This window comes from Solanum lycopersicum, chromosome 1, assembly GCF_036512215.1.
Source record: "Solanum lycopersicum chromosome 1, SLM_r2.1".
Classification (NCBI taxonomy): domain Eukaryota; kingdom Viridiplantae; phylum Streptophyta; class Magnoliopsida; order Solanales; family Solanaceae; genus Solanum; species Solanum lycopersicum.
In genome coordinates this window covers 77227622-77246325 of record NC_090800.1, presented here as the reverse complement: position 1 = coordinate 77246325, position 18704 = coordinate 77227622, and the positions used below count along the sequence as shown (strand labels likewise).

Genomic DNA, 18704 nt, shown 5'->3' with positions numbered 1-18704 from the left:
TTCAGGAATGAAGAGAATGATACACATTGTATTGGAGGTGGTGAATGATATAGAGTTTCCCTCACGTGTTTTACTTCATATGATAAGAAAGTATCATCGAAATTTAAAGATAAATTTTATGGAGTCATTGTTAGACTTGTTATATTGTACTGGGTGAAGGTATTGATTAATTAAGAATTTACATGTTTAAAACGTATAGATAGCAACAATAAAATTGCTCACATGGATGTGCATGCATTTTAGAAGAGAAAAGAGCAATAACGAATATATACAAACTCTCGCCACAATGGATAAATGTGAGAAGTGAAAATGAGATTATCTGAGCATGTGTAAAAGATGAGCACAAATGTCCTAGCGAAGAGGTATAAAACGATGATAGCTTTAAGGAAAGGGAAAGATAAATTGAGAAAGAATTGAATGTAGGTAATTCAACACAAAGTGACATAAATATATATCACCAAGGACATGACCGTAGATAGGAAGACATGAATGGCGAGATTAGTAGATTGCTAGTCGATAGTAAAGTGATAGAATAAGGTCCTAACCTAAATTTTGTTATCCGTTTTGCTATCAACATTATTATTAATATGCTAGCATTATCTCATGCATCAATTTTATTAGTACTATTATTTATTTTACTTTAGTTATCCTTAATATCTCTATTATTAGTTCTTTCTTTTCTCGAATATTTTCATTTTAACATGACAGTCTTACTTTTCTTTCGAACCTTTTGAAAATGATTTTGTTATTATTGTTGTTCCTTTGTAAAACATAATGTGCCAAAAAAATTAAAATCTTATTATATTCAAATCATAATTTCAACAAAATTTTATTGGTAGAGATCACATTAGTCTCTTTAAACAAATCTACCTGACGTGATAACAAGCAAAATCTAAACTTCAATTTTATTGATTCAAAACTTATCATTAAAATTATAGCTCAATTTAATTATTAAATTAATCATTAAAATTTTCTAATACACTATAATATTCAGCAAAAGTAGATAAATTCATTTAAGCTTTTACCTACTACTACAACTCCAGTCCAAAAAGTGAATTTAAATTAATTAATCCTAAAAATCACACATATTAAAATTAATTTTCTTTTTTAAATCAAAAGAAGGCTTAATCGGACTTCCACAAAAGTTACAAGGGACTTGAAGTGCAAAATGCAATAATATGGATCATACAAAAACGGTGTCGTATACTCGTCAAAGTTGTAATGTTAATAACTTTTTCCGCACCGTTGCTAAATTTCAAAGTGATAAAGACTTTCAATTCAAAATCAAATTGTGAGTAATCTCTTTCTTCTCCCCCTAATAAAAATACCCAAAAGTTTTCCCCGCCAACACCAAAGCATGGCACTCTCTACCCCACCAGCTCCGCCGGATCCTCCGCCCACCGCCGCCACCAACACCGCCACAGCCGATGCAGCTATAACCACCGGTATACCCACAAGACCAATTTTCTCTAACCCTGTAAGACCACCCACCCCACAACCACATCCCCCTTTTTCCCTCCAATCTTCTCACTTTCCATCTACCCAACGCTTACCGCCCTCATCGAATCCCGGTTACTCTCAATTAGTACTAAAACCTCCTAATCCCGATTCTCAACCTCATCTCCACAGCATTCTCTACCCAGTTGCTTCCTCCGGCCGCGGGTTTTTGTCCAAACCTAGTAATTACCCGAATCGGCCAGTTGTTAGCCACCTCGGGTCTAGACCAGTTTTTGGGGTGAATCAGATGGATCCGGGTTCGGGTCAGTCTGCGGGTGTTAGACCGAGTCATTTACAACACGCTCTTCTTGGATCGTCTCCTACTGTCAATTCTGCTGGTCCTGCGGCTTCGAGTGGTGTCTTGCCTGGTGCGGTTAAGGGATTTCCAGTAGTCAGTTCTTCGCATAACAAGGTCTTTGTTATTATTTTAATACTCACTTTAATTATCTTGATAATTGATGGTTGAATTCGCATTTTATTAGATAAGCGTTTTTTTGGTAACCATTGTAAATTACGAATCAACATGCTTCTTGTATGGAGGGTGTTAAAAGAATTAAGCTACCGACAGAGCTCTAGTTACACATGAATTTCTGCAAAAAAACTCCTACTCCTCTGAGCTAATCGTATACAATTTGTCTACCTCTAGTGTATCTACAAAATCATTAATAGCCTCATTTTGGGCGGATTATCAAAATTCCTTATATGATAGGTTTGAATTTTGTGAATTCCCAGGTGCGTCATTGTAACTTGTTTCTTCCCTATTGGTGCTTTTGTTCAGTGATTCACTTTTACTTATTAAAGCCACTCATTTTTTAAAAAAAAAAGTATATTGACTATGTATTCTTTGCTGCACTCAATAAGTACCATGTTGCATTTATTAAAGCAATTAAAAGAAGAAGGAAAAATCAGAGGAAAGAAACAAGGAAAAAAGGGAAATATTTGAAATAGTAGAGTAACCAGTTCTCCATTCGTGATCATTCTCGGACTAGTGCATCTTTAGGGAATTACAATGAGCTCATAGGGATGTGATATCACTCAGGTGGCTTGTTGCAACTAACTGATCTCGGGGAACTTCATATAAGGAAACACAACTTTTAACTGCTAACCCAGTTCCGATGTTTAGGTCAACCACGGGAGCTTAAAGTAGAAATTTCACATGCTATCACTCATCCCGCCTATAAAAATGGTTGTCCCTTATATTTAGGACTCAGGAATTTGGATCTGATAAACCCAACATCTTGCCAGATTTGCACATTTTGCACTAAAGTTTCTGTTGAAACTGATTTTCTTCTTTGAGCCATCATGTTTATCATGGCTACTGATTACATCAAAGGGGACCATGTGCAGCAACCAAGGAGGGTTGATGAAGGGTATCTGCGGACGCCACCTTCCTATTTGAGAAACGAGAAAACCCTTGGTGTATCATTGAGCTTGAAAGGAGTTGTAGTTCATAATCCATAGGCTGTACCTTTTTGATAATCTTGTCAAGCTTATTGGAATTTCAAAGCCAGCTTCAGGCTTCTTCAATGAGGTGTGTTAGTAAGCTTGTGGCTAACCTGGCAAGTGGGCTGACCTGACCCTAGGCGATGAACCATCTTACCATAGTCCTTTAGTGGAGGCATGAACCCTGTATTAACTTATGAATCTCATGGGCTGGTGTTGTCACTGCCATGGGGGGTTGTAGCTGCATAGTCCTTTAATGGAGGCATGAACCCTGTATTAACTTATGAATCTCATGGGCTGGTGTTGTCACTTCCATGGGGGGTTGTAGCTGCTCCCTTGCATCTCAAACCTCAGCCCACAGATCAAAATGGCCAGAACTGGCCGAAGCCCAGTGCTAACTCCTGAAGTTAATTTTTTTTAGAGAGATAATCTCAAGGTCAGAATCCAAAATTTAAGGCCACATTCAACTATGCAAACACAACTCCTTAAAAAAATGTACACTTCTAATACAAATAATTTAAAAATCGTGAAATCGATGTACTTTACAGTTTAGAGACGCATCAAATTCATTTAGTCTCAAGGGGATGATTAAGTAGTTGAGTATATGAATTACAATCCGGAGATTCAAGTTCAAAACCCAACTACAACATCCAATGTAAGTGCATCTGCTCCAACCTTGGTGCGTAGGATAGCTCGGCATGTCGTCTTGTGGGATGTTACGGGTTGTCCAATGGATTAATTGAGGTGTATACGGCCCGCATCACGGTTTAATAGTTTAATTGAGTAATTTGTCGAATATTCATATTAAGACTATGGATCGATTTGGTTCCGGAAATGCTACTCCATCTGTTCCAGTTTAAGTGTCTTAGTTTGACTTGGACGAAGTTTAAGAAACAAAAGGAGTCTTTTGAATCTTGCGATCTTAAATTAAATATGTATGAAGTCTTTAAAATCTTGTGGTCTTAAATCAAATATGTGTAGTACTTCACAACTTGAGGGCTTAAACTTACTATGCAGAATGCCGGAATTGGAAAACTTACTAAATATAGATTGAGACTCTTTTGGGACAGGCCAAAAAGGAAAGTAAAAACTTAAATTGGGATGGGGGGGTATTGTTTTCTCGTCTAGGACGAGGCAGTGTCTCATAGAAGCTATTTAGAGTAATCCTTTGATTATCTGAAGTGGGGAAGTAAATCCCCAAAATTAGCTAAAAGTATTTTATCATGTTTCAATAACAACAACAACATTCTCAGTGAGTTGTGCAAAAATGGTTGAGAATGATTTTTACGGTCAAATTTTACCTTTTTTTGTGTGGGTTAGTGTTTGAGTTGAGTAAGTCAGAAAATTGTGTGGGTGGATTTATTTAGTTGGGGTTAGAGTTTAAAATTGGATCAATAATAAAATTCCACAGAATTTAAATAAACTTTTTCAAATAAGCATTGAGCATTAGTCATAAATGTATAAATGAGCGAAAAAGGTAATCAAAGGGTATTTTCAGCGAAATAGGTGGATGAAGGGTATAATTAGATCTTTTTCGATAGTCTAGGAGCATTTTTCGCCCTTTTCCAATAAATAAGAAACAGAGTGAAGAGGAATGAAGGCTACTCATGAGTCTCAACCTAGCACGACCACAATTTTTTTGTAACATTCTTATTCTTACGTTCTGTCTCCCATACCCATGAGTTTTGTCAAATCTCATTTTATCGGTCAAATTGATCTTTCAGTAGTAAAAAAGGAGGGAGCAAGCAACAACCAAGGCAGTGGGGAAAGAGGAAGTATGTTATTATTGACACAAAAAAAGTTCTGAGGATATATGTGTATGTGCTGATTACCAAAAATGGTTAACTCTTGGGGATTCCTCGCTATACTGAACTATGTGGGACCAATTTGCAAGTGGCTTGAGAATTTCTTAAAATAATTTTGTCAAGTGGACTGTGTTTGCATTGGATTGGAAGAATAGCATACATCCTACCATAAGTAGTTTCTTGATTTGAGAACCTTCTGTTTTTGTTTCCTTTTTGGAAATAATTTTTTTTTTTGCCTTTTCGTTTCTACTTGAGAAACGAATGCTTCTCTGGATCTGATTTCAGAAGATTGGTGTTGGCTTTGTCTCTTGGAAAGAAATCTTCAAAAAATATTTGCTGTGCCTTACATATGGAGACTCTTAAATATTCTCTAAACGGCTAAACTTCTTTAGTTATGTGTTTTGGAATTTAAATAAATGTAGGGTGAATGGAAAACATAATTTCAACGTAACCCCCCAAAATTTGAGGCTCGATTCGTATAATCAGTACAAGGAAGCAGAGGGGAATAAAAAAGGGTTCGCACATGAACCCCCAGACAAGGCTTGCAAGTATTGGGAAGAGAATTTTCTTGTTTTCCGAAAATAACTTGGTTTATTTTCTGTTAACCGACTATTCTCTTGCTGCTCCAAACAGCCCTTTAGTCCTTGTGTTCCCGCAGCTTGTTTTCACTGTTTTCATGCTTTGTGGCAATATTGTCCTGCAGATTTACTTGAATGACCTATCTCAGTAATGCAGTGCTGCAATTTCAAATGAGAAATTACATTCTTTTAGTGTGTTCCATAGATCTATTTTATACACAATTTTGTTACCTTCCTTGTGTCCTGATTCTGCTTGCTACATTTCTGTGTTCCAGATTGCTTCTACTCAGCCTTCCCTTTCAGATTGTAATGGTTTCAGAGACAAGAGGTAATATAGGTTTTTACTTAGTTTTCCTGTTTCCCTTGTATGTTTAATATGGAAATTCTTAGAGCTCTATATTTTGCTTGCGGTAGGGACAGAAGTAAGGATGAAACTTTTGCTATAATCAGAGACAGAAAGGTAAGTGCCTATTTTGCTGTTTAGTTTGATTTGTGAAATACTGCATGTTTTATTTCATGCCTGATATGATCATCATTTTGACAGATGAAAGTCATCTTAAATCATTTCCTGCCCTAAAAAATAAGCAGAGAAGAAAAACATGTTGGAGTTTGACATATCTGCTAACTATTTCGTCACTACTATTTCATAAAGTTGTGTAGATAATATTTTCTCTAGCTACCAAATCTAAATTTTATGGAGAAGGCCCCGACACATTCTTTTTTGTGTGTGTGATATGTAATATACCTTTACAATGAAATTATAAGAAACTTTTTTCACTTGGAAATGTGTAACTACTATTTTAAATTTCTCTGATTTGTCTCGGTGGTGGTTTTTCATTGTCTTATGTGGTATTATTGTCAAAGGGCAATGGCAAGATAATTTAAGATGTAATGTAACACTAGCCATCTATTTTCCTGATTTACAGCCCATTACTGGTGAGGTGATATTATTATTTATGTCTGGTGATTGCATTCTTACAATGTATATAAGATCTGCCCGAGAGTGTGCACCCTTCTATATTAAGTTGATGTTTGCTTGAGATGAATTATGTACAACTTAACCGCAACTAGAAAAGAAGCATCTACTTCCTTGACTTGACAGAACATTAGGTTCTCTTATCAGTTTTCCCCAATTTCTTCTTTGTTGATGAGCGTTCAATCTGTGAAGCAATTTTGATTAATTCTTCTGCAAACTGGGATCTTTGTGGTTTAGCATGTCCTCATTTTAACATTTCACTGCTTAGCTTTGGTATAGGTGCTTTCCTTGCATCCCCTATATTTTCTGTAGAAACATGTTCTTACTGCATGATATTTACCTTTGTTCTCTGATGTAGGTCCGAATTTGTGATAATGCTTCTCTCTACACCCTCTGTCGCTCGTGGTTGAGGAATGGGCTTCCAGATGACACTCAGGTTTGCTCAACTAGAAATCATTATTTATTGCTCTAGTGCTTTCTTTTTGAAGTATTAATTTTCTTTTGGCAGTATCTTGAGTGACTTAAGGTTTCAGGCTCAATTCGTATACAAAATAACTGAGTTTGGTGATAGATACAGTCAAAAGTGGACAGATTCAGTTTTATATATATATATATATATATATATATATATATATATATATATATATAAAATTTTACGACTGGTGTCTGGGCCAACTTGTCCGCATCTTGATTAATTCCATGGGACACCTCCCACCAGCAATAGGCCTTGGGGGACAGAGTTACCTATTGCTGGTGGGAGGTGGCAGGTGTCCCATGGAATTAGTCGAGGTGCTGACAAGTTGGCCCAGATACCACGGTCATACAAAAAATATATATATTATAACATGCAAAAAAAGTCTTATTTTGATAAGATTTCTCATAGGTCAACTTGGTGGCCACACATATCAACCTAATTTGTTTTTGATCGACTGAGCTAATAAATGGGCAGGTCAATGAACAGCCCAAACTTGGACGGATTGGGTGGGCCAAGTTTTCATGGGTTAATTTTGCCAACCCTACTATAGATGACCTCAAGTGATGTTACCTAATATATTTTATAGAAAGCCAAGGACGAAAACTTCCCTTTCCGAAATATAACAATCATAGAGAAAAAACCAGTCTACTGCTCATCTTCCAAGATGACAAAACATTGAAGACTTAACTATACTTGGAAACATCACGAACCTCTTTATGGAATTGTTAATTAAGAATTATTACTTGTTACTTCTTCCAACATATGCATTTCGAGATTTGTAGTTTAATTCCATCTCCGTCGACTGTAAATTTACTTGAGAGTTTGTCACCTTAGCTCTGTTGTTATTGTGACAATGTCGAAGAAAAATGTAAGTTCCCTTACATTATTGTGAAAATAGTATTAGGTTTGAAGAGAAACATGTGAATGCTAGAGCACCGAGGGAAGTATTAGCAACTTTAGAATTTATAAGATGTTCAAAATTGAATGAGTTTATTTGGATACCTGAGGGTAGAGCTCTTAAAAGATTTCTCATTAAAATTTAAACATATACCTGATTCTGCTTAGATAGTATAGCTACATAATTTCAAGTTATATTACTTTATTTTTGACCTGATCTGAATGTTCAAAACCAGTACCAATTCAAGTAGTTGCAGCCAAATCTCGTTCCTTTTAAGTTCTTAACTAAGGATTATAGTTGTTTTTGTTCCTTTCTCTTTTCTTTTTATTTGAAGTAGTATTTTGAGGAAAAGGTAGTTTTGTGAACAGTAGAGGGTAGAGGAGAGGGCATTTGATGAAATTGAAACCGATTATGATCTCAAACCAGTTCAGATCACGATTCCTTCTTGCTTCTCTATTGCTGATTCTCCTCCCTGGTCTTGCATTTGTTGTCTTAATTATTTAAATTTTCTTGAAAATATGATGCAACTGTGGTGCTAGATGAGTTTCTTAGTGTGGTTTTTGAAATTTTGCAAGAAATACTTTCTATGTTTAAGTAGCATTTATTCCCTTTAATGTTAATTTGCTTTACATTTCGTTGGCAGTCCCAATACATGGATGGGGTAAGATCTCTTCCTAGACCCTTGGCACTAGCTCCACAAGATGCTGAATCTCCTGTGAAAAAGGAGGGAGATAAAGAAGAAGAGGAAGAGGTGAGCACTTGAATTTATCTTCTTAGTGAGTGAAAGTTTGAATGTGATTGTACCAGAATGATTAGATGCTTGGGAATAATTTAGCCATTGTTGTTTGTCTTGTAATCTAAAGTACATGGGGAATGATTGCTATGGGCGAGGGAATTGAACTCATTTTACTAGTAAATCATGGTTTATGTTTATGTTAATCATAATTGGGGCAGGATCTTTTACTTCATTCTTAGATTCCTTATTTGAGGGAGGGAGTGGTGAGGTGAGAGGGAAGAAAGTAGGTGTTCTTGGTGCAAGAATGCCACCTACAATAAATATATTTGTCAGGGTCCTCACTTGTGGAAGCCCTGAATCAGCAGGTGTTAATAGTTGCATTTGGTATCCTCACTTCACTACATGACAAATCGTTCTAGTAATTTTTAATTTCAATTTTCCCATCTAATCTTCCGTTTCCGCATCAATTCACTTCCATCCAAATCTTTCTCGATTTCTGTTTAGTGTTACTGTTGTTGCTATCCTACAATCTATCTTTTGAAAGGATATGAATCTATCCTACTGTACATCACCTTCCTACGTGTGATTCGCTCTAGAATCGGGAGTACTGACCATATTTACTGCTTGCTGATCATTGAACTTACCAGACTGTTATTGATGTCTTGTATAAGATTAATGATTTGTACTATGCCATGGTTTACTTTCTCGAACTTTTTACTTTACCATCCATCTAATTGTAGGACTGCAGTTTTTCATCTATGCTACTACTGAAATTGGTGAATTTCCCATCCCTATCAACTTTTAGGATAAAATAAGGTTTTGAACTTCTATATTAAGGAAAGGTTTGTATAAATAAAATAAAATTCACCACATTTCAAAAAATTGTACATAATGAAGTGTTATTTGCATATGGACATTTTTTTTTATTGTTCCAAGTTGAATGCAATATTTTGTTCCTGAGTAGTATTTTTTCCCCAACCAATCTTTTGAATATGCTCCAATGTTTTGAATTGCAAGTATGGAAGTATGGTATGTTTCATGTTATATTGAAGTCCTTCAGTTCCTTAATTGGCTGTTAACTTTCATCAAAGGAATGTCTGTCACCCCTAGAGGATGACCTAGTGGTTAAGGCATGGACGTAACAGTCTGAAGATGTCAATTCCAGCTACTAAACGTGGTTCGGACCCATGCCTGAGCTGGATAGGCTTCCCAGCGGATTGGTTGGTGTGCATGATATAATTTTTTTTATCAAAGGTTGGAAGTTTTCTTTTAATGTGAGCAGCTCAATCAATTAAGAGATGGATGAGATGTTGGGTCCCAAGAGGCATTATCCATTTGTATCTCCTCTCGTGAAGTTTTAAGACTTCAGAAATTCTACTACATTCCACATGAGCTCCATATTAATTTTGTTGCATCTCCCTATTAATTTATTTATATGTAACATGATATATATGTTTTAAGGTTGAGCAAGTTCAATTGTTTCAAATTTGATCTGAATATTTCCTCTCAGCATGACCACAAAGGCATTGATCTCTTTCGAAAAAATAATAATTCTGGGTGTTGCTTTAACCATATCTCAAGTTCACTGCTTTGTCATTTCTAATTTCCTGGTCTGCTATTATGTGCTAGGATTCACATGTCCTGGATTGGAATGTAGTCTGTAGAGATGTACCTACTTATTCAATGTAGTTGGGTAGTTAGAGATGGCAATTGGTGTTCAATTATAGAATTGAACAAGTGATTCTTTTTGTTTACTTGCTTGCAGGCTGGGGAATCTGTTGAGCATTTATCTCCGAAAGAACTTTTGCAGAGACATGTCAAGCGTGCTAAAAGGATTAGATCACGGTAATAAAAATTTTCTGGTATTCGGTTTTTTGTTATTAATGCTATAACTATTTCCTTGTTGATAGAGCTCTTTCCAAACACACACACACACACACACACCCCAAAGGTGGAAATGTGCCCATAGCTTCACTTTGGTACTTGGTATTTGTTAAGATCAGGGAAAACCACGAGTGTAGCAGGACAATAATGTTTTTCTTTTACCCAAAATCCCAAGGTTATTTCACTAGGGACTAATTTCTTTTGATAAATGGATAAAAAATTTGACACTTAATCTAAATAGAAAAGGAAAAAAAGTAGTAGGCCCATCTCAAATCATGTGGTTAACTCTTCCCCTTTCTGCACCCTTAACTTGAGATGCTAGCAGAATTAGACACCTTAAGAAAGAGATTGAACAACAGAAACCTTGTATTCAATTATTCTACTGCACAAAATCTGTGTGTGGCTGGTATTGGCCATCTCGATAATGACCTCCTTCAGCCCAGAAATTAGGAGATCTGGCCGACAAACTGATCTGGTCTTCATTCCAGCTACAGCTAGATACTGCATCTGATGCTCTGATAATGAACTGTGATGAGATTCATAGCCGTTATTTTAATCTTCATTATATCCCACAGCCATTCTTCAAGCAGTTATTTCCCGTCTCTTTTCCTTTCCTTTGTCTCCAGGGTAGGGGAAGGGCTATATGTATTTGATGACTAATCGGAAATTGGTTGAGGACTTTTTTACTGGTGAATAAATATAAGTGACCCATTGTTCTTGGAAAATCTGCAGATTAAGGGAAGAAAGGCTTAGACGCATTGCAAGATACAAAACCAGGCTTGCGCTTCTCCTCCCTCCAATGGTAGAGCAGCAATTCAGAAACGATCCAGCTTCTGGAAACTAAACTATTCAAGATTCACCTATTGGTCCTTAGGCTTTCTCATCGCACGCTGCTGGTGCGCTCATATTTCATCTTCATATATATCCTCAAGGACTTTGAGGAGTGCTCAGGTTCGATGTTGTTGACATTGAGGCCAAAATTGTGTAATAGGGTGCAATTAGCGCCTGTAGGACAGGCGGGCTTTGTAGGGTAATTTAGTGTTGTTGCTTGTTAGCTAGTAATTATTTTATCTGCTATGTCATTCAACAGTATCACCTGTGTCGCTATTAGAATAGGAGGTAATGATATAGCTAGGCTAGGAAATAAATCATTCACTTAAAAAATTTAATAGTTCTGGTAATGTTGGCTGTGTATTTTAACTGAGAATTTTGGATATTTAATCTTCGGTTTAACTTGCCCTCCACTGGATATATTTTTTTACAAAAACAATCTTCTGTGTGTTATTATGCTAAGTTGGAGGTGGCTCATCTATCCATCAACAATCTTTTGTATTGTTGAGAAATAACAAAAACTCGATAGAATAGTCTTACATATATACAAATAAACATCGTTATAGAATGAAATATTGTTATAGCGAGATTTGACGATACAATTTGATTCGAACATAAACGGAGTTACTTACTTTTCACTGCTTTCTATTAGTTAGGTACTTTTAGAAATTTTTTTTTTTTTGGAGAAACAATGAAATCCTCTTCCCCTTTTATGTGGTCCAATTAATTCTGGCGTGGTGACTATTTTCTCTTTTTTTTTATACAACTACACTATTACCATTTTGCTCCTTCCAAGAATCAACAAATCTTAGTCCCTTTCTATTTATTTATTTATTTAAGAAAAATTGCCACAATAAGAAGTTGACTTATCCTTGATTTGAGTTATTTCATTCTCATTTGGTTCAATTTGAAAAAGTAAAGATTGAAAAAAGAATGTGAAATTGTTATCATGACTGGAAAAATACAAAGCCACCACTTTGATTACTATTGCTAAAAAGAAAAATATGTACTACTACTAAAAGATAAAGACTGCCATATTCAACAAATTCCTTCATCAACAAGGCATGTTTTCTTCTTTTTTTTTGTCATTTTGACATGTGAAATCTCCTAAAAGTCTTGTGAATCCAACTTATACTTTTTCCCCTTCTCAATAATTATGAGCCACTAATTATAATTTTTTTTCTTCAACAACCAAAACACAAAGAACCCCACAAGTATGGAGCGATCACATTTAGGTGAATTCAATAATTTTTCAACTTAATCGAAATTATCTAACTTTATAGTCTTTAGTTTAATCCTACGAAAACAATCCTGAGATATCTCGATTTTAAATCAACCTACCCCGTAAATTCTATCAAGAGGTACAAAAAATCAATGACAACAATATGTTTACCTAGTAAGCATTTTAATTTGCCTTTTAATGAGGTCGTAATAGGGCAACAAATTTTAATTCAAAGATGGTGGTAGAAATGATATCACAAAATCTTACCCAACATACGCATAACAATTTATATATAAAAAAAAAACATATCAAAATTTTTGTTGAACTTTTCAATATTTCGTACGCTCATATTATATACACTGATAATATAATAATATATTTTATTATTGTTCTTACTTTACTAGGTTATATTCCTTATTTCTCAATGTTACTAATTCCTTTTAATTTATTATGAACGATTATACACAATTATTTTTTTTAGGTAATTTAATAATATATTTTTTATATCGTCGGTGTAAAAAAGAAGAATAATATTTGTAATCATAGTATAATGATCTCAATCTAACCACTCCCACAAAATCTTTGACATTGTTGGCAACAAAATATTGTTTAAAAAGTATTTGATTGTTGGGTGGCTGCAGACAAACAAAGTTCTTACCTTAAATCATTAATTTCTCATGTAATTCAACGGATTATTATTAATTATTTTAGGTTTGAATTATGTCTCATTGGTCAAATAAATTTTCAACGTCTAAGAAAATTATATTCTTCTCAAATCATTACCCAATAGCGTGTAGAAAGTGTCACCACCCCATTAATTAATTAATTAATTAATATGTGTGTCTGTGTTTAGAGAAAGAAAAAAATAGAAAATGTTATTAATAATTCATTTGTAAAAAAATAAAATTGTATGATTTGGATGGTTAGAATAATTCCTTTCATAGCTAGAATTTTTTTATTTAATTTGTGTCCATATTTACTTAAAATATCTAACATATTTAATTAAAAAAATATCAATGTTTACCAAATTTATATCAATTTGTACAACATAATAATTAATACAACACAGGCATACTCAATATGGCAACTCATGCAGGCCCAGATAACTTAATATGTCTCACTCTTTTGTAGATATATTTTTTTTAAAAAAAAAGGGGGAAAAAATTGTAGATAATGAAATGTCGTGGAGAATTTTCTTTATGTTTTTTTAGTAATTAGAATGTTTGGTAGTATGACTATTGTTTAAGTTTATTAGGTACAGCTCAACTAATTTGATGTATATTAAGGGTGTGTTCTGTATCATTATTTAAAATCGAAAATAAATTACTTAAAAAATATAAAAAATAATTTTTTTAATGGAGTTTTCAAAATAAGTTTCATAAATAGTATTTTAATTTTATATTGGTCGTGTCCTCTGACCTATAAAGTCCCACCCTACATCTCATATTAATAATCTAAATTATATAAAAATATTTTTAAAACATTTACTTATATAATATATAAAAAAAGATTTATTTATTGTGAAAGATTTTTAATCGTATCAAACAAACCGTAACAATAAGATAATATCAAATCTAGCAAATCATACTTGTCAAATCAATTGATTTTAATCATTTGTAGACTTAGAAGAAAATCTTAAGAATTAAGAATACTAGTTAGTCACGAGGCAACTAAATATGACTTTAAAAAAAATATAAAAGGAAATTATTGAAGTGCTGATTTACTAGATACAAAGAATATAGGATAACCTCAAATCATAATTTTCAGAAAGTCAAAGAAAATGTATTAATCATTTTAAAATATATTTTATAATTTAGTTGGACGAACGATATATATTAATGAGTATTTCTACGATTATTTTTAGGGCAAAATATACCATCTTCGGATCAATTTGTTATGACCAAAAATGTTAAAGTTAATTTCTGTTGTTTGGTCCATAAGAAAAAGAGGAAAATGAAGATATTATTAATATTATCTTTAATGGAGTACTATTAAAAAGGTTCACCAAACATTATCCAACCAAATGGTAATATATTAAAACAATAATAATAAATATTTAGTTACTAAATACTTGAGAACTAAGAAAACTAATTTCACGAGGTGCTAAAATAAAGTAAAACCTTTTCTTTTCGAAACACGTCACTACATAAAAAAAATATTATTAACCACTAATTCTTAATTATTATTAAATATATATTTTTAATAACAATCAACATTCTTGATATATGTCTCTAAAGCTTTTAGCAATATTGATTCTAATAATACTTACTGTTATCAGTAAAGATTTTAACGCTCTATTAATATCTATATTTATTATCGTTTAAAATTATTTTTATCGTAAAATATTAAATTGATCTAATTAATAATATGTAATGTGTGTATATGTCATAAAAACAAGACTTGTTTTTTTTTTTCAATTGATGCTACCTAAGGTTTATCCAAAACTCAAGGCTGCAATTGCTTTCATGAATTTTCTACCAAAAAGGTGATGATAAGATGATATAAAGTTTATCATCAATATATAAAAAAAATTAACTTTGTACTATATATTATGCCACTTTAAGTATTGCTTTTGCTAATTTTTTATTTTTTTTTTCATTTTTCTCCGATGATGTGGGCAAAGATTTGTCGTATGTAAAGATTGAAATATTATTATTTCTTTCTTAAACATTTCCCTTTTACTAAGTCTTTGAAACACAATCCCTTCTTGATTAAATTATATTATTTTCCACCTGAGTTTCAAATTTGTCGAGTTTGCAAACAAATCCACGTTTCAAGTGTCCTTAGTGTGACTATTATGACTATATATATATATATATATGAAAAAAATAAAATTTATAATCGCTATTCTTCAAATATTTTAAAATAAATATATATTATATTAGATAAGTTCGAAATAATAAAAGAAAATTGATCGTTGATCTCCTTTCTGAAATGCATTGTTGCACCAATTTTTCAAAAAAAAAATTAGTTATTGAAATGGTAAATATTTTTTAAAAAAAAAAAGAAGTATCTTTAGATTGATTGACAAGGTAAATTGGAGACATCTAAAAACTCAATGGAGTCTTACTAGGAAATCTCTTGCACCAAATTGGAAAAAAAAAATTAGGTAAAGAAAAGGATAAGTATGACCAAGTTTTAATGGACCCAAAATTAAAATCTTTTGAATATTAGTAAAAAGTTAGTAATGGAAAAAGAAGTCATCTACAGAAAGATTTTTCTTGATTTGATTAATAATAATCCTTGTCATTATTATTGTCTCCTTTTATAAGCTTGGTATAAGAAAAGGACTACTCAATAAAGCAACAAAAAATAAAATTTTTTTTTTTTTATATAAAAAAAAAAAAAAGAATGTGTAAGTGTATCTATTGGTTTGAATATGGTTAGGCAATGAGTGAGATAGACAAAACAAAGGTAACACAAATCATTGGATGACATATATAATAATAGGAGTTGAACTTTCTACTTAGGTGATTAGGTCATGTCATTGTCCCTTTTTTGGCCACATATTATTACTATTATTTATAATTATGTGTTAATTAAAGGATTAATTTGTGGGGTTAGAGAAGAGGGCCATGGTCGGTCAAATATTATACATTATAAATTATGAAACTTGATTTTGTCATCTCCCACATATTTTTTATTTTTTAATGTGTGTGTGTGTGTGTTTAAATTCTAATGTTAAAAATATTTATGCCATTAAGTTTTTCAGATAATATAGTATAATGACACTGCTGTTTTTGATGTATTTGGGATTATCATTGAATTATGTGTATTATTTATCTCCATTTAAGTTGTTCTCTCAAATGCCACCTATTGTGTCATTTGTATAGTTATTGTTACATTAAATATAATATTTAATAATTATTTTAAGTGATAATTAAATATTAAATTCTGTGTACTACTTGGTTTGTTGTGATAACATTTTTTAATTAATTTTTTTTTAGTTATTATTTGATAATCTTATTTTTATCATCTATCCTATTTTATTTTATTTTTATATGGTTCTACTTTGCAACCTATTATACTGAATTTATTTTACTTAACTTATGATAATTCATTTATGACTTTTCTTTATTTAAAACAATTTACTTCAACCATTTTAGGTAAATTCTACATTTAAGTATTATAATAGGTTACCCATTTTAGTTATTTTATCGACCCACCTCACTTGGACCACCAGCTAAAACAAAATTACACTGGGTTGCATTGCATTTATATATATATATATATACATATATATATATATATATATATATATATATATATATATATAGTCCTAATATATCATTTTCTATAACGTCTAATAATGTTTTTAAAGGGAATAATTGTTGTTTTTTACACTCCACTAAATTAAAAAATAGCTGTTTGTTATTTTATCTTTAAACAGATACATCCTTCAAATAATCCATAAGTTATTACGATGAATTCTATTATAATTTAGTTAAATACAATATTTATTAAATTAATATAGCATTAAATAAAATAATTATGTAATAACTAATAACCATCCAAACAGAGTATAATTGGCTTGTACAATTACCCTTTTCATTTCTAATTAGGAGGCCCACATATATGGCAAGAAGTATATGCATCAAATTTATTCGCATTTTTGGAAAGAAAATTAAATATTAAGTTAATTACATAGAAGAAGATTATAAATCAATTCTCATATAATACATTTCTCAACTATTTTTTTAAAAAAGTATTCACATGTCTGAAAAAATTGGTGTATTATGAAGGGGGTGGGGGTGGGGGGACCAAAAACATAGAATTCTATTTGTTGGAAATCAAATATAATTAGTCAGACATTATAATGAGAAACATTGAAACTTTTTATATTAAAGTGGTTAAAATGGTAAATTTCTGAATTTGCACTTAGTTTAAACTTAAATTAGTTGAACCAGAATTGGATCTGTATTTTAACATATGAATTATTTAATTTGAATTAAAATTAGTTGAGGCGATGAATTTTGAAAAAAAAAAAAAAGTGGAATGCAATAAATGGAGATGCAGAGTGAATTTTAGTGGGGTATTGTTAAATATGGAAAAAGGAAAAATGAAAGGGACGATTCTATTTATTTACAGATGCAAGCAACATAATTATGAGGTTGACCATACATAATGATAAGCAAGAGAACAATAAGGATATATGAGTAAAAGACAATTTCATTCATTCCTATTTGTTTCTTCCATAATTCTTCCCACCAACTATAATTCGAATAATAGATATTTGAAATTTTAATTTAAAATTAATATTATTATATTAAAATCAAGTTATTATTTTTTTGTTCTATATAATATAAATTTAAAAAGTACAAATTCATCATTTTGTGATTGATGTACCATATGACTAATCGATAATTGCTAGCAATTTCAAGTTCATGTAATCCTATACCAAAACTAATATTGCTAAGTTTATTTATCCCCTAAAATGAGGCAGGACCACTATTTTCGTTTGTTATATTAATTTTTTTTTTTAGAAAAAAGAACCAATCATGTTTGATGAGAGGTGATATGCCAATCAATCATTAAGGATCTCAGTGAAATATATATAACAAAAAAAACTCATATTTCAATTCAATCTCCACTCTAAATAGAGTGAATATTTTTCTTTTCTTTAATTATATATTACGCGATATAAATTTAAATTAATAAATAACCTTTTTTTTTTTTTGACAAAAAGGTCACGTGACGACGGTGAAGGTGGAAATGATTCATAATTGATATAATGTGTATTGTACTTGGGTGGTGTGTACTCATAATTGGGTGGTCATAAAGGGTACCTAACTTTAGCAGACACTTTGATAAATATTGCCATCTTTGTCCCCCCTATTTTTTTTCCTACCCCCACGCGGACCTTATTATAATAATAATAATAATATTTGCTATTCAATCAATGTGTTGTTTTGAATGGAAAGAAATCATTAAAAGGGCAACAAATAACAAGAGACATATTATAGTCCCCCACACCAAAATACTCCCAAAGCATGCCTTGAACCAAGGGACAAATATATGCCTCTCATCATCAACCTATCACAAAAATAATATCAAACTTGTACCTTCTTTATTTTCAGAAAAAAATAATATCAAACTTGTAACTTCTTTATTTTCAGCTAATCGAAACAATACGCACAATATAAATTTCACTCGTACAAACGAGTCTCTTACTAATAATTGATCACCGAAGGAATAATTCAACTTGCGTTCACATCTTATAAATATAACATTTAAAAGGAATTATAAAATGAATATTACTTCGTTGGTTGCGATTTTAAATAGATATTAATAATGTTATGGTGTTTTTTCATACACTCGAAAATAATTTTACTAGAGCCTATATAAAATAAAAACGTTAA

The 18704-nt window shown here is 31.9% G+C and overlaps 1 protein-coding gene across 1 annotated transcript; it reads left to right on the top strand.

Moving 5' to 3' along the window:
- The first annotated feature begins 1218 nt into the window (after positions 1–1218).
- Positions 1219–11536, top strand: LOC101251026 (proline-rich receptor-like protein kinase PERK12). Its single transcript, XM_004229301.5, has 7 exons — positions 1219–1909; positions 5599–5651; positions 5738–5783; positions 6658–6735; positions 8316–8423; positions 10174–10253; positions 11025–11536. The coding sequence occupies exons 1-7, from the start codon at positions 1358–1360 to the stop codon at positions 11134–11136; spliced, it is 1029 nt and encodes a 342-aa protein (XP_004229349.1). The 5' UTR covers positions 1219–1357; the 3' UTR covers positions 11137–11536.
- Positions 11537–18704: the final 7168 nt, after the last annotated feature.